The sequence below is a fragment of the Opisthorchis viverrini genome, assembly GCF_000715545.1.
Source record: "Opisthorchis viverrini unplaced genomic scaffold opera_v5_8, whole genome shotgun sequence".
NCBI classification, from domain to species: domain Eukaryota; kingdom Metazoa; phylum Platyhelminthes; class Trematoda; order Opisthorchiida; family Opisthorchiidae; genus Opisthorchis; species Opisthorchis viverrini.
The window spans coordinates 1,944,130-1,958,438 of record NW_008751664.1 but is presented as its reverse complement, the minus strand read 5'-3'; the positions used below and the strand labels follow the sequence as shown (position 1 = coordinate 1,958,438).

The following is a 14,309-nucleotide window of genomic DNA, read 5'->3' as shown; positions in this document are numbered from 1 at the left end:
ACATTTTCTAGACGCAGCACACTACTCATTAGGTTGTTGAAAACTATGTGACAACCCATGAGCGGTTTCGTTTTTATCGAAACCCATCGGGTAGGCGCAGCCTCCGAGTTTCCATCAGTCTCAGGTGCTACTTGAACCCGAACTGGACGAAATACGCCAGTTTGCTTACGAATTCGGCTTTGACGGGCGTCTTCAATGAATCCAACTTAATCTCTCGTTTATGATGGCCTCCTTCAAATCTATTCAGTCTCTTCCTATCAATTTCTTTCACAGGTTTGCGGTGTCGCTGCAAGAATTTTTCGGTTCCTTAGATATGTCTCGGACTCCAGCCCGCTATCCACAACCACGTTAAGTCTGTTGGTTAGTAGAATACTCTAAGTTTTTTGGATTTCAACCCTCAATGTTCTTATTGATTGTAGATGCAAAACGTTAGCGCCTGACAAGTTTTGCTTGCGACAAGCTAAACAAAACAAAAATGGAGACTAGCAGAATCGGATTTTGCCAATTAGTAATGAAAATTCCCGACTATATGCTGCGTAGAACTCCAACTGGCCGATAACCTGGGTGGACGCGCCACCACCATCTCGTCAGAGCACAGTGGAGGCGCTTGAATTATCACGCATGAACAAATGATGAAGTTGGTTGAAGCAAAGCCTCGGACGATGACCCGTAGCTATCAGGTAGATCGATGGATCCAGCTGTCAATATTCCACACCGTGTGGCATCGTGGAAGCTTGAAGCCCGGTGCACAATTTGACTACTGGTGAGTAGTCGCGAAATTTTCCAGTCAGTCAATACACCGTCACCTTTATTATTATTATCATTATCATTATTACTGATACTATTATGGAAACCAAGACGAGCTGGACTAACTGGAAAGTCCATGGTTCGAACCCGACCTCTGCCTGTCGATTTCTTCTGTCTAGGCTTGGGCGATCTGGCAATATCCCAGCCCTCGTGCCTCCTTCGTATGGCACGGCAGCTGGGCACCGAAAGGGTGTGACAACCGAGTGACCATTATTAGTATTATTTATTATGGAAACCGCTAACGAACAGTAATTCGTTACAGGCTACAAAAGATCCCGATAACCAATCCATATAGTTTTTTCTGAAGACAACGCAACCTCCTTCTGGTGACGGGGAAGCTGTAACACTCGAGTTCACTACACTTTTGGTAGGCTTGATGGGATTAAGCTGATACGTGCATTTTTTGTTCTCAGTCCGCCGTTCATAAAGTCGGAGTCTTGAGCCGCTCTCAAGGACAAACTGTCCCCTGTCACTTCTGGTCCGGTAGGACCGAAAGCCAAAGGAAACCGAGGTGAACAGATGTGAATAAACGAAGTCCGAGACCTCATTGGGATTTGTCTGTTCCACAACATTTTTTTGGGGGGATCAAATTTTGTTCTTTTCTCAGTAGACAAATTTGCATCAGCGCCAGACGACTTTCTGTTGCAAGCTTCGATTAATCCGGGTAATAAATAGCAAAGCAGGAAAAGGAGTTTTACCTGAGAATGGAGGATTATCTATAAAGGGAAATAGAGTAACTCGCTAACATTGTCGTCGGCCTTTTTTGGATGTCACATAGTGTTTGGGTGCGAAAAAGGCGGATATGGTAACACATCGACTACCAAAAATGGTTGAGTTTGGACTTAAAAATGACCAGAAATGATTCCATTAGGGCACCAGTCAACAACGGATGTACGGGTCTTCGGCAAGTGATTCCAGAGCATTCATTCTCGGATCGGTGATAGGCCTCAAATGAAAAATTTTGGGTACTTTTCTTTGATGGAAAAAATACCTTAGGACCCAAGAAACCAGTGAGCATTGGGAAATTGAAAGTTCAACCCGAATGTTTTCTCCGAGACTTCGCTGACCCAGTGGTATGAGTGAGAATAGAGACGGGAAATAAAACGCTGATGGTATTGTCATTCAGAGATTCTGAGCGGTGCTTTGCCTCTCTTATGATTGCACCATGAAAAGATTTTGTGGTTTGAAGGATACTATAAACACAAGAAACTTTCACTGACACCCTCCACATTGAACTGATCCTGTCTTCAGTGCTAGGATGTGAATAGAACACAAAACGTCCTTCTAATAACTTGATATGCAGGGCGAGTTTTATCAAGAATCTGCTTCTCCTGTTTGAAATTCGGCCAGAGCAGAATTGTGCACTTTTATAGACTCTGGAAATATTAGGCCGGCTTGTTCAGTTAACGGGCCAAAAAAGAAACAATCCATGATAGATGTGAGACCTACAAAACTGTCGAAAAACGGTGATCAACTACCTTACCAAAAGCTTGCTACTTAAAACACCCTATGCATATAAATATGGGCATTCAAGTGTGTGGTAAAGTAAGGTAATCACAAGGGTCAACGGAAATGTGGTAAAAACTATCTGTTTGATTTACCAAGAGTAAAAAATTTACGAATCGTTACTGAGGCCGACATTAGACCGACATCAACCGACATCTAGATTACTTGTGGAAGCTAGTTTAGCTGTGCTACTTAATTGGAAGCTTTTCCGTTGCTTTCCCAAGGTATTCTAATTGCAGGCTTTGTTGAACATGTGTAACTGTCCTTGACAGATGCACAACCAGGAGGATAAATAACTTTCAGCTGATTACAACAGAAAATTGAACACTTGCACCCATTGGTCAATATGGCTTTTAAGATCGATAATGCAGATGGCTGGATTTCGATCTACAATGTCGAAATCTGGCTAAGTTGTGGCCTTATCCAGTACGCTGAATCAGGGCGATTCGCAGCTGAACCAAACGAATGAAGGCTTCGGTTAAAGCACCTTGGTATGCTCAAGAGTACAGATATTCTGACGTGATCAGTTTCGCAGTTGGCTTTCAACAAAGTTGGCAGGCTTGGTTAACTACCTGATACCTGCTCAAATCACCAGTTATGAACAACAAAAGTGCTTTCTCCATCCCGTAGCACACATACTCCTGCTCCGTTGTCTCTCCTGGTCGAAGTGTACGTATAATATTTGGTCTACATCCGTAGGCCAACTGATTCTACACTGTGATTGACGTCTCGTCACCGAGTCCAGGCCTATCGCCTGAGACAACTTTGCACAATCCTACTAAAAAGGTTATCCCGCCCTTGGGTTCCGTTCAGACTACTCACCGACAGCTGCCGCATCGTATCCATTAAGTTAATATTTTTTTAATACTAATAAGGTGATTCAATCACCTCCAAGTGTTCTAAAGATGTTCACGAGGATCAAACTTTTCTGAATCGGAGAGTGAGCTTAAGATTATCGTGAAGACCCCTTAACAACGGACATCCGTAATGAAGATCACGAGACGACTGGTTCCGAGCCGAAAAAAGCTTCCAAACCAAATGTTTGCATTTTCAATTTTACTTGTTCAGTTGCTTCATGTTTTTGAGTCGTGGTAATGGAAAATAAAATAAAACAACACGTTTATTGTATGGAAGCAACGTAAATCGATGCGGTTAAGTTAGTCGGATTTATACATTGAGCCCCCAGAACGGTATTTTTGTCCAAAAAACGAGAGACATTTTTTGATTCAATTTACTCGTTCAACTAGCATGTGCTTGCGAAGTAACGCTTTATTCTCTCTGGAATTGAACCAAAGGAGATGAACTCTTTCTCTCTAAAGATCACACACTGCTGTACCAGGTTGTAAAAAGATGCACGAGCAAATTCAAAGCCTTCTGAGAATAATCCTCCAATCAGAATATTCCACACTCTTCGACCGCTTTCTCATGGTGAAAATATAGTGTAACTCACACCTAATACTTCCAATTTTTTTCAAAAAAACGTTAGTTTTGGTGCCTTGAAGTAACCTGATTGAGTTACTTCTAAATAACACTGTAAGCTAATTCTGCAGTTTTCATCTGCTTTTCCGTGTTTTTTAAAGGTCCCAGTTAGAATGCCTAATCATATTCAATTTTATGTTACTATAAGCGAAATCTAAGATTGGTACCAACTGGTGGCGAGAAACTAACCCGAGAATCAGTCTCCGCCCAAGATTAGTCACAGTGTAACGGTGATACTACTGATTGGAGTGGCATGCTAGTAGTATGTTTTCTTCTTGTAAATTCCTTGAAAAGGGAAATCTGTTGCGGATTTGTGGAGTTGTTTTGTAGTATTTGCTTGAACTTGATCAACACTCAATGAATATCCAGGAAAGTTCAGGAAGACTCATTTAAGAAAAGATGGATGTTCAATCTTTGTAATTAAAATGAGAGTAATTAAAATGAGAGTTTTGCTTTCCTGTCCAATAGTCTGTAAATGGTCAGCTGGCATTTTCTAATGATTAGCGCGGCAGCGAAAGCCTTTTACCTTTCAACAGTGTCATTGCCGACAGTTCGCAACACCGGCTGATAACAAAGGTTTTGAATGAAATCAGTCATGAGATGGCTACATAAACCAGTCAAACTGAGTGTCGTAAAATTCCCGTGCACTTCTGACTAGAGCCGGCGTGGTTCCGCTTGCACGCAGCTGAAAGCCCCACAGAACCAAGCGTTTAACATATCCCAGTGAGAAGTAAGCCGTCATTTCTTAGCTGACCAAATTCGTTTGTGTGGGCTGTTTTGGGTGACAACCTTCTGTAATACGATAATCCAATATTTTTAATTCTGTTGTTGTTTAAAGTTTCCGATTTCTTGTTCTTAAAAGTGTCTCCACTCACTTTCTACTCTTCACCGTTGCGTTCAAGCATCATCGCTGTTTGGTGTATTGTGGCCAGTACTAATGTCCTCTCCGCTAGCACGCAAAATTTGTCTGTTAGAATCAGTAATGTTATATGTTCCTCAACCGCTAAATACAACGTGTCTACAAACGTTCGGAAGCGGGGGTCAGAGGAGTCGCCGTGAAGAAGAGTAACTCTGGCCGAATGTTTTTATTCGCAATTTGGAGGTCACTTCAATACTCGCCAGTAGTATCAATAGGGGCGAAAATTTGATCAGCTAGTTTATCCAGGTTTTGAGCAGTTTACAAATCATTCATGTATTCGCTCGGAGCGTTACACGCTTAAACTTGTTCGCTGTACCTGATGCACGTGACTTCCAGTATATCGTCCAGCAGGTCAAGGACCTGACGGAAGTTGCGGGGACAGAATCACTCCGCCCCCCGAGACAAAACCATGAAATCTCTACAGACGGGGGTATAGTCCTTTCAAGTATGAGAAATCCTACGAAAACCCGGTAGGGAAGGATCGTTACGAATCCTTCTGTAGAGTGATTTGCTTTGGAATATCCCTTTTGACAGATTACTTTGTTATAACTTTTGATCGTATTCAAACTATGTTCACTTTTTTACAGTACCTCAAATATATCATCTCAAACATAGTAACAAATTCAGGAAGGTTCGGCAGTGCAGCTCAGCTTATTTACGAATAAAACGTATTAGAATACTTTTGGGGGTGAATCTTATCCCACGATATATGAGCAATGGTGAAATTCTCGAAACAGTTGGGGATGCCTTCTTAACCAGGGCAAAGAGTATCAGGCATCATCGCAATAGGGGACGAGAATTTACTGACCTGAAGGTCCGTGGTTCGAACCCGACCTCTGTCTTTCGACTTCCCCTGTACAGGCTTCGGCAACCCGGCAGAATTCCAGCCCTCGTGCCTCCTTCGTGTGGCATTGGAGCTCGATACCGAAAGGGTGTTACAGCTGAACGAATATGATTACTATCATCCCAATAGGTGACAAATCACTTGTTGGAGCGCTGCATCCCCAAAATGAAGGAGATTCTGCAGTTCATGTCACCCGACAGTTTTGTCCGCCTTGTAAACTAGAAGTGCGGGACTAGGTCACAAAACAGCTATTGATGAAATACGTGTCAGTGTCTATGCTTCACCAGCATTAGAAGCAAACATGTGGTGAACAAAGTGTACCTCAGTTATATGGAGCCGTAGCAAATATCTTACAACTTCCACTTGTTGGATCAAAGCATCTTTTACTATTCCTTAACATTCTGTTAGTTCGATGCGACTGCATGCTTGAGAGAACTGGAAATGGTGTAATTAAATAATACTCACGCGGATTTTAGGCCGGCGACAATTTCCAGGCTATTGGTCTTGAAAAGTTTTTCATGGGAAAAACACGTGACCACAAGTATCACCATATACAGACGTGTCAGGTTGGCATATACGCAGTAATCTTGGTTAAATGAATGCTTATCTGCAAGGTTGTCATTCGTTGTCACTTGTTCTTTTTGAATAGTACTCTTCAAAGGTTTTCTACTGCAGTGAGAATCAGACCACGCCGAAAGGTCTTTTAAAAAGGCCACTGTCTATCCCATTCCAAATCCGTTTTACGCATGCTCTTCCATAAGTTCATTCATGTGGAAAGGAGACCTTCTGATGCGAGTTAAGCTTTGTTAGGTTTTTGCTCGTGTACACTTCTGGTGAACCGTTTCTGCATGTTATGTTGCAAGGCGGGCGGTGAATTAACCCAATTCGACCCAGAATAAACAATCACTCCACTCGAAATATGTATACACATGTCTGTTGAAAAAGTGTGCCGAATGCATAGCAGTCCAGACAGTGATATTATTTCGGTTTTTTTTATCTGCCCAATACTTTTGAGCCATTAATATGCAAATGAGGGAAGAAAATATTCCGTCAAGTTCGTGAACTTTATTTGCCAGGAAGTCCCCACAATAAAGACTAGTCAGCAACCAGTTACAGCATATCTATAATTTTATGTAATATATAACAATAATAGTAGTGTGTTATACCTAACTACCCACCCTGTTGTTCACAATCTGAAAGTGGGTGGTATATCCATTAAAGTTATTCTTGAAAACCAGAAGTTCGAACCTCTTTAGAGATTCATGCGTGCACTGCTAATGAGTCCAGACAAGGGCAAAACAGGCAAAAAATGCTTGATAGCCTCTCAGCATAGTTTGACTTCACGTGCCATTCCTCAAATCTCTTCATTACCTCGTCTCAAGTAAAACATAAGGTTGACGGAAACCCGGGGAATGCGTCTATCTGATGAGCCCCAAGAAGGGCAAAACCGGTCGTGGGCTGTCGACGGATTTTCAGCAACCTTATGAGTAGCACATCACAAAGATTAATTTAGATGCTCAGTGAAGCCTTATTAATCAGAACGGAACAAACGTTTGTGCACACTCAGAAATTTCGGAGTCATACCGTTTGTTCTTCAGCAAATGGTTTTATCACTTCTCTGCCTCAAATGATTCAACGTGTTTTATTTGGTGTGTTGCAATGCTGTCCACGCACAAACATGTTTCACGTTGATGCTCAGTGAAGGAAACTGAAATGTCAACATCTGATTACTTTAGACTTGTTGCCAGTTTTATCAAGCAAACTCATCATAGAGAGCTTACCAGTATATTGAGTCAAGGGGCATGTCCACTTCGACTCACCCATCAGATTTGTCACCATTGACCAAAACAGTTACAAGAACTAACTGTGATAATATGCAAAATGAACGAAGCATAAGAAATGATGCGGTCTCCAGCTGCACAATAGGTATTTTGTGCGATATCATGAGCCACAACAAGCGAGTCGTAACGAGAATCAGCACTTCAGAAGCGAGAGTTCTACTTGGTATGTCTTCGTCAGAGCGCACGCAGTGGTTTTCTTGTAATGAGGTTCCCTAGAGAGGCTGCAATTTTTGAAGTGATAACAAGAATTTGCACCAAAAAATCGTCCCTCTTCTATAAAGAGCAGATTTATTTGAAGAACATCATAATCGAAAGATTCTGCTACGTTTCACTTTAGTCACCCATAAAAATTAACTCGATATGCAAATGACTGCACTTCTTTAATGCATTGTGTGATCACGTCCGCTGATTTACCATAGGAATGATGAACTGGAGATTTTGCACGCCAAGAATAAGCTTTACCAATTTGGTTGCTCTGAGTCTGTGCATCACAAACTCAGTTTCCAATTCTTTCATTTCCAGTGTCGCTATGGGTACCAACTGCATGTTTTTACTAACACGGATAGCTTGCAAAGCCAATTAATGTCGAGTTCATCGACTTCGTATTAAAACTTTTGCCCCTCACTGAATAGGAACGTAAATTTAAGAAAAGCGTGTAACTAGATATTTACCTTGTCGGACTGGGTCAGCCAAATCATTATCAGGGCAAAAGGGTAAAACAGACATTTCGGACACTCACTGGGTCGCAGCGACAAATATAACCACCGGGGCATTCGTTGATTTCGGTAAATATTTGCAATACTGAAAATTCCTTCCACTTGTCTGCTAACTTAGCCAACCGAAATCAATTCAGCCATGCTCAAATCGAGTTCTCCTTAGTTCTGTCTCGATAACTTAATGTGTGACAGTCGTTGGGGCACCAAGTGGACCAAGTCGGGTACGGTGAAAGAACTGCCCCCTCCTTCCAAAGGATTAACTACTGAGCTGGTGAAATCTCGGCAAGGTTAAATTTGCAAATCAAGTGTTCCTGTTGGCGGAATCGTGGTTTGTACAACTAAATAAATCTGGTCAAGTTAATTAGAGGTTTTGGTTACTAGATTCCTCAAGTCTCCAATTTACTTCATTTCTATGTCAGTAACTCTTAGTTAACAGTATTCATAAATGGACTAGAATGATTTCGTGGGTCATTCCATACGGTTGATTGTGACAAGGCTCGGAGGCTAATCGAATCTAGCGTTAAGCTACATTCGTTCTTTCATTACAGCGATTACACACGCAGTGCTTAAACAACCTGAACGCCTGAAAATGAAGCCAAAATTATAGGTACAGAGAACCTATCCATTTAAAATCACAGTGACTGGATCTTTGCACCGTGATATTTTCATTTGTTTTTCTACTTTTGGCTTGTACCATAACCTTTATTCTCCTTACTGCACACACATACATTTGCGTCTACCCGGAGACCGTGACACACAAACATACACATGCACGCACGCATGCACGTGCTAGTTCACCCAGTTTGATTATCACTCACCGAACTACGTTGGTGATTGATCGAAGATCATTGGCGCTTGGTCGATTGTCGCTTGTTCTACAACAGTCAGCTNTGATTATCACTCACCGAACTACGTTGGTGATTGATCGAAGATCATTGGCGCTTGGTCGATTGTCGCTTGTTCTACAGACAGTCAGCTGACGAGTGTTGGCAATACACTCTTTCGCGACAAACCAAATCGGGGGATCTTAGATTGCCGGAACCATTTAGCCAACACATAATTCTAGTATGCGTACTGAGCATGTCTTTGGACGTCTAGTACCAGACTGTGTCCATTTAGATCCTTAATTTATTTTTTATTTGGGTCAAGTCAGTACCCAGGGCTGGTAAATTATTCTTAGGCATTCCATAACACATCTTCGAAGGTTAGATGTTCCAGTTTGTTTCGCATAGTTACCACATCGTTGATGGGTGCGTTAAATGGCACTTTGCAGGGTGGAAAATATCCCTGGAACCTGAGTTGGCTTATACTTGCATCCGACTTTGTCCCCTCTCTATCGACCATCCAGAGGCAACATTTGGACCGTGTGCAGATACCGGATGTTAGCATAAGATAGTAGTCATACCAATTCCTTTTATGCACACGGTTTCCAATCTTTTACCGTAGATTGTATCCTTCAGGCAAAATCCAAGTCCGTATACTCCAAATCATCGTGGCGAAAATAAAACAAAATTGAAAATGCCGAGTTAAAATAAACCGCTCGCCGTAACTGTGTTCATCTTCTATCTGGTACTATTTTTGCATCCTGAGATAAGTTTGATTTTTGGTTCGAACACCCTTTGAGAAACAACTCTACATACATTCTCGCTATCAATTGTCCCGAACATAAGTCTCGGCGCCTCCGTTGCAGTTTTTTGCTCTTGTGGGAAGCCCCACTTGTCCATTGCGTTCTCCTATGACGAGGGCATACATGTTTGACTGCCTGGGGACAACACATTAAGACTTGGAGTGCGTTATACTTGCTGAGAAATATTGATTACAAAGTCTAACAGTTTTCTGGAATAAAAATTAATAATAAAATAAATAAATAAAAAATAAAAAAAATAAATTAAATAAAATAATAAATAATAAATTAATAAAATAAAAATAAAAATTAATAATAGTGGACAGCTAGTCACACTAGTTTGTTGGTTAGGGACCCGATGAGAATCCATTCGGAATCGCTTTTGACAGTAGTATCTTACAAACAAGTTTGAGAATGTCCTGAACTAAATAGTATAAAGCCCTGGGTGTCTACAGAGAAAAGTCTATTAAATGACAACCACACCTTGTTTTGACCTCCAGTAATATTTAGGGAAAAGGTGGGTGGCAAGATTTCTTTGTTATTCTATCGTCTGTTTCCACTTATTTCTACTATTTTTGCTTTTCGGATATCATTAGTTCCTCGCTTACTGTTCCACCAAAGGCTCTTTTTCTAAATTTAGAGCGAGCCCTATCAGCTGCAGAAACAGACCTTTGGACAAAGTGGGGAAAACCCAGAAAGTCTACTCTTTGTTCCCCTAGTGGTTCCTCTTACGGCGTCTTGTAATCGGCGAGCACTGCTAGTGAATCTCCCCTGATTTCCAGTTAATTCGTCATCCTGTTTGATTGCTATTCCACTAACGCACAGTTCATTGTAGCGGCTTTCGAACGACCTGATGGTAAACGCAAATGTGATGCTTTGTGACCGCAAATCTTTCACGTGCACCATACGCATCTGTGTAATATTATTTAAGTCAGGCAGGCTAATTTATCTCCGGCTCTATTCAACAAAGCACTCAATTATTCAGGCATGTAACCTAGTTAGCGCTGTACCGTATGATTCTGCTTAGCCGTTTTTATTGCCTAAACTTGTAGAGGGATAACGCACCGCGCCCACTTTATGCAGCAGGTGGATAGCCAAAGCATAATGACTGCTTTTTAGGGTGGAGTACAGCTGCACGATTGTATGAACATACCACCCATGATGAATTAAACCAACGGTATTATTCAGGATGTTCGAGTGAACTGTAATCGCATCCACTAAGGCTTTTCAACGTCTTTCTTATGTAAGTTTACCACGTGGTGCGGCAGTTCGAACTGTAAGTTCTGGTAAGATTCATGCGCCGTGATTGGACGAAGCCCAAGAGCTAATATTTTGTGAACTACCACGAATTACTGTGTAAACGAGAATGACTGTTTCCAGGTTAAAAACGGCCGCTTTGAAATCGGGAAGAAAAAACAGTTCTTGACGTAGTTGCACTAACCTGAATCGTTGCATAGTACTCGGGTTCCGTGGAGTAATATGCAGTGGGAGTAGTATAGAAACGGCGCTTAAAACTTGAAAGTTTGTAACCAAATTTTTGCTGCCACACTTCTGATATGGCTTTTGACGATGAGGTAATGCTTTGACTGCATCTAAACATGTTCTAGTGTCATAGAACTACTCCAGCTCAATTGCTTAGGTGGGACTTGAGAGAAAGCCTCCGGAAGTTTTGACAGTTGGACAGTAGGGATGTAGCAAAAGTTTCCTGTGAATCGAATAAGACCAGGAATTTGTCGCTTGCCTGGTTGAAGGGACTCGGGACAGCTCAGGAACCGAAGCCACTCTCCAGGGTGTCGCGACCACAAGGTGGTTAGTTAAATCCAGCCTCTTAGTTTCTCAAGTTAAGAGATGACCTCGTGGTAGTTTGTCCCATAAGATATGAACTATTTAAGTTAACCAAAGCCAACTACCAATTCTTTGCAATTGGAACTTCAAGTCAAACGCTTCGATCAAGATCCTGATTGCCTTGTTACCCAGGATGGGGTACCAGGCTAGTAACCGTGCAAATAAGCGTTACGCCAGTGCTCTGTCGCCTGTCACTTGATGCCATCCGCCTGGACGGAATGCAAAAACAAACTGCTGTTTCTGGTCCTTTTTTGTTTCTGTCTAAAGAACACCTTTTTGTGCGACAGCTACCAGTGCTCTGGTATCGTCTGTAATAAAAACAAGAACTAAGATGTTGTACTTTGACAAGATGAGAAGTATACTGCCGATATTTCTTCTTGAAGGAGAGTTGATAAAATGCCTTTCAGCTTTTGACACTGCTACTAATTTTGGCCTACCCACTTCGTGTGCCAAATGTAGATACATTTTAATAAGTATCGTAAAATTTTAACTCTAATGTTCTAATTTCCGCAATATTATAATGTAAATATTCTTGTACAAGTGCCTCAGATTTACTTACTACTTTTGCAAACCTTATTCCATCCTTGTCTGTCAAGTTAAATCGACTGACGAGGGAATTTAAACATGAAATTGAGAGATCACGTGAGCTGTTTACTACCGGAGAATCCTCTCCCACAGCACTACATTCAACTTGGTTGTTGGTCCGTTCGCCGAGCTTGAAAGTTGGATTGCAAACGTCTATTCACCAATCGAGGTGACATCGTCAGTGCAGGGTTGAGTGGGTGAATTCCTCCTCTTCTGTCTGTGATAATATAGCGCCTTAACAGTATCTGGTAGTTCTAAAAGCGGTCTTCGGGTAGTTGATTGGCCTCCTGTGGATCTGACGTGGTCTCAATCTCCTGTGTCACCTCGATTGGTGATGAAGCGCTTGCAATCCAACTGCTAAGCTCGGCGAACAGACCAACATCCAAGCAGCGCACCCGAGCTACCTACAATCCACAACATTGCCACTACATTCAACATACACTAAAAGTGCACGCCTCTTGTGCAATTTAGGGTACACAATACCGCCACTTTGCAGATCCCAGATACCGTTTTCATCATGTCCGCACGACTGACCACTGGGCACTTTGATAACTGGAATTGTGCAAGATCCCTTAAATAAGTAAGTACTGAGGCAAGTAGACACGATTTACTTCAAGCTTTTGGCAACAAGACTGAATTTGGATTTGAATAAAACCCAATCGGAAAGTTCTTACTTACAAGAGTGCTCTACGGAGCCCAGCTTTTTGCGTGATAAGTACCTGGAGGGTATTTCATAAAGGAAGCTACTCACTAGGTTGCTGAAAACTCTTCGACAGCCTACGACCGGTTTCTCCCTTGTTGGGGTTCATCAGGTAGACGCAACCTTGTGAGTAGTTTCCTTCATGAAAATATACTGCGATATCTCGAATATCGTGCCGACTGAAACATGAGGCGGCCTGTGTGCAGCACATTCAGTTGTAGAATATCATAAACGAGAGATTCATTTGAGTCTCTTGTGAAAACCCAATTGATTTGCAAATTATCGTTTGCCTGTTTAATTAGCCGCAATGAAGGACTGACCTGGAGATCAGCGTTTTCGGCACAATTTGTCGCTTGTTCATGACAGGGCAGGTGAGTTTCAATGCAATATTGGTTGTTTTCAACGAAAAAATGAATTCCAAATAAAATGGAACATAACGACCCACTTGAGGACTGTTTGCAACCCCCAGAAAGTGCCTCCCCGATAGCAAGGGGATCACTGGTACAGAGAAAGCGACAGGTTTGATCAAACAATTTATCATGTGTAAATAACATATGGTACGAGATGTAACCGCGTTAAAGTATTTTTAATACCGTGTGAGATAAAAGTGCAATGTGCTTTTTCTTGGGTTAGCACGTGCCTCGAAACTTTTGCAAGGCTGACTTCTAGGGGATGGTAGGAATTATACGTGACGCCTTCGTGATCCTCAAGAGGGGATCGGATAATTACAGTGTCACGGGCTTGATGTTTTTAGAAGAACCAACTATATAGGAGAAGTGATGCGGCTAGAATGGACCAAGTCTGCGCTGTAATTACAGTGTACATCGACTAGTTTTTACAAAGCAAGACGGAATTACTTACGAGTGCTAAGTTCCCTGGCGAATTAAGATCACTGAATTTACATTGGCATCTACAGTCGTCTGCAGTTATCCTGCTTTAAATCGTGTTGTAGTTGAAAACAAATGTTTCTCTTGGCTTGGGGTCACAAGCTACCGAGTAAATCACTCCTGTCCTGGCACGGTTGCCTTCAATGCGAAACTTATGACCATAAAGACGTCTAGGGACTGTAAAACTGTTTCCAGTAACTGGTATTTGACGGCTATTAACAACAACAACAACAAGGGCACTTATTACTTAGACGAAGGTTGGTCACGGTAAGTTTTTCGTTAGAAATTCGGGGTTACTTCGGCCCAGCTGGGGCATACTAGGGTCAAACCATTCAAGTGACTCATTTTTTTCACTGTCTATTGCATGTTGAACATCTGTTATTAGATACACTCTCCTCGATGGATAAATTTTGTTGGATATATTTTACCCGAAATATAGTTCTTTAACACTAAGTTGGTCCATGGTTCGAACCCGACCTCTGTCTCTCGACTTCCTCTGTTCAGGTTTGGGCGACCTGGCAGTATCCCAGCCCTCGTGCCTCCTTCGTGTGGCATG

The 14,309-nt window shown here is 41.9% G+C and overlaps 2 protein-coding genes across 2 annotated transcripts; both read left to right on the top strand.

Annotated features, from left to right (window-relative positions):
- Positions 1–846: 846 nt before the first annotated feature.
- On the top strand, positions 847–5,666 carry T265_00801 (hypothetical protein; the record flags this gene model as incomplete). Its single annotated transcript, XM_009164673.1, has 2 exons — positions 847–997; positions 5,299–5,666. The coding sequence occupies 2 exons, from the start codon at positions 847–849 to the stop codon at positions 5,664–5,666; spliced, it is 519 nt and encodes a 172-aa protein (XP_009162937.1).
- Positions 5,667–5,720: 54 nt separating this feature from the next.
- Positions 5,721–13,049, top strand: T265_00800 (hypothetical protein; the record flags this gene model as incomplete). The annotated part of the gene is made up of 4 exons (XM_009164672.1): positions 5,721–5,768; positions 12,178–12,335; positions 12,398–12,497; positions 12,921–13,049. The coding sequence occupies 4 exons, from the start codon at positions 5,721–5,723 to the stop codon at positions 13,047–13,049; spliced, it is 435 nt and encodes a 144-aa protein (XP_009162936.1).
- Positions 13,050–14,309: the final 1,260 nt, after the last annotated feature.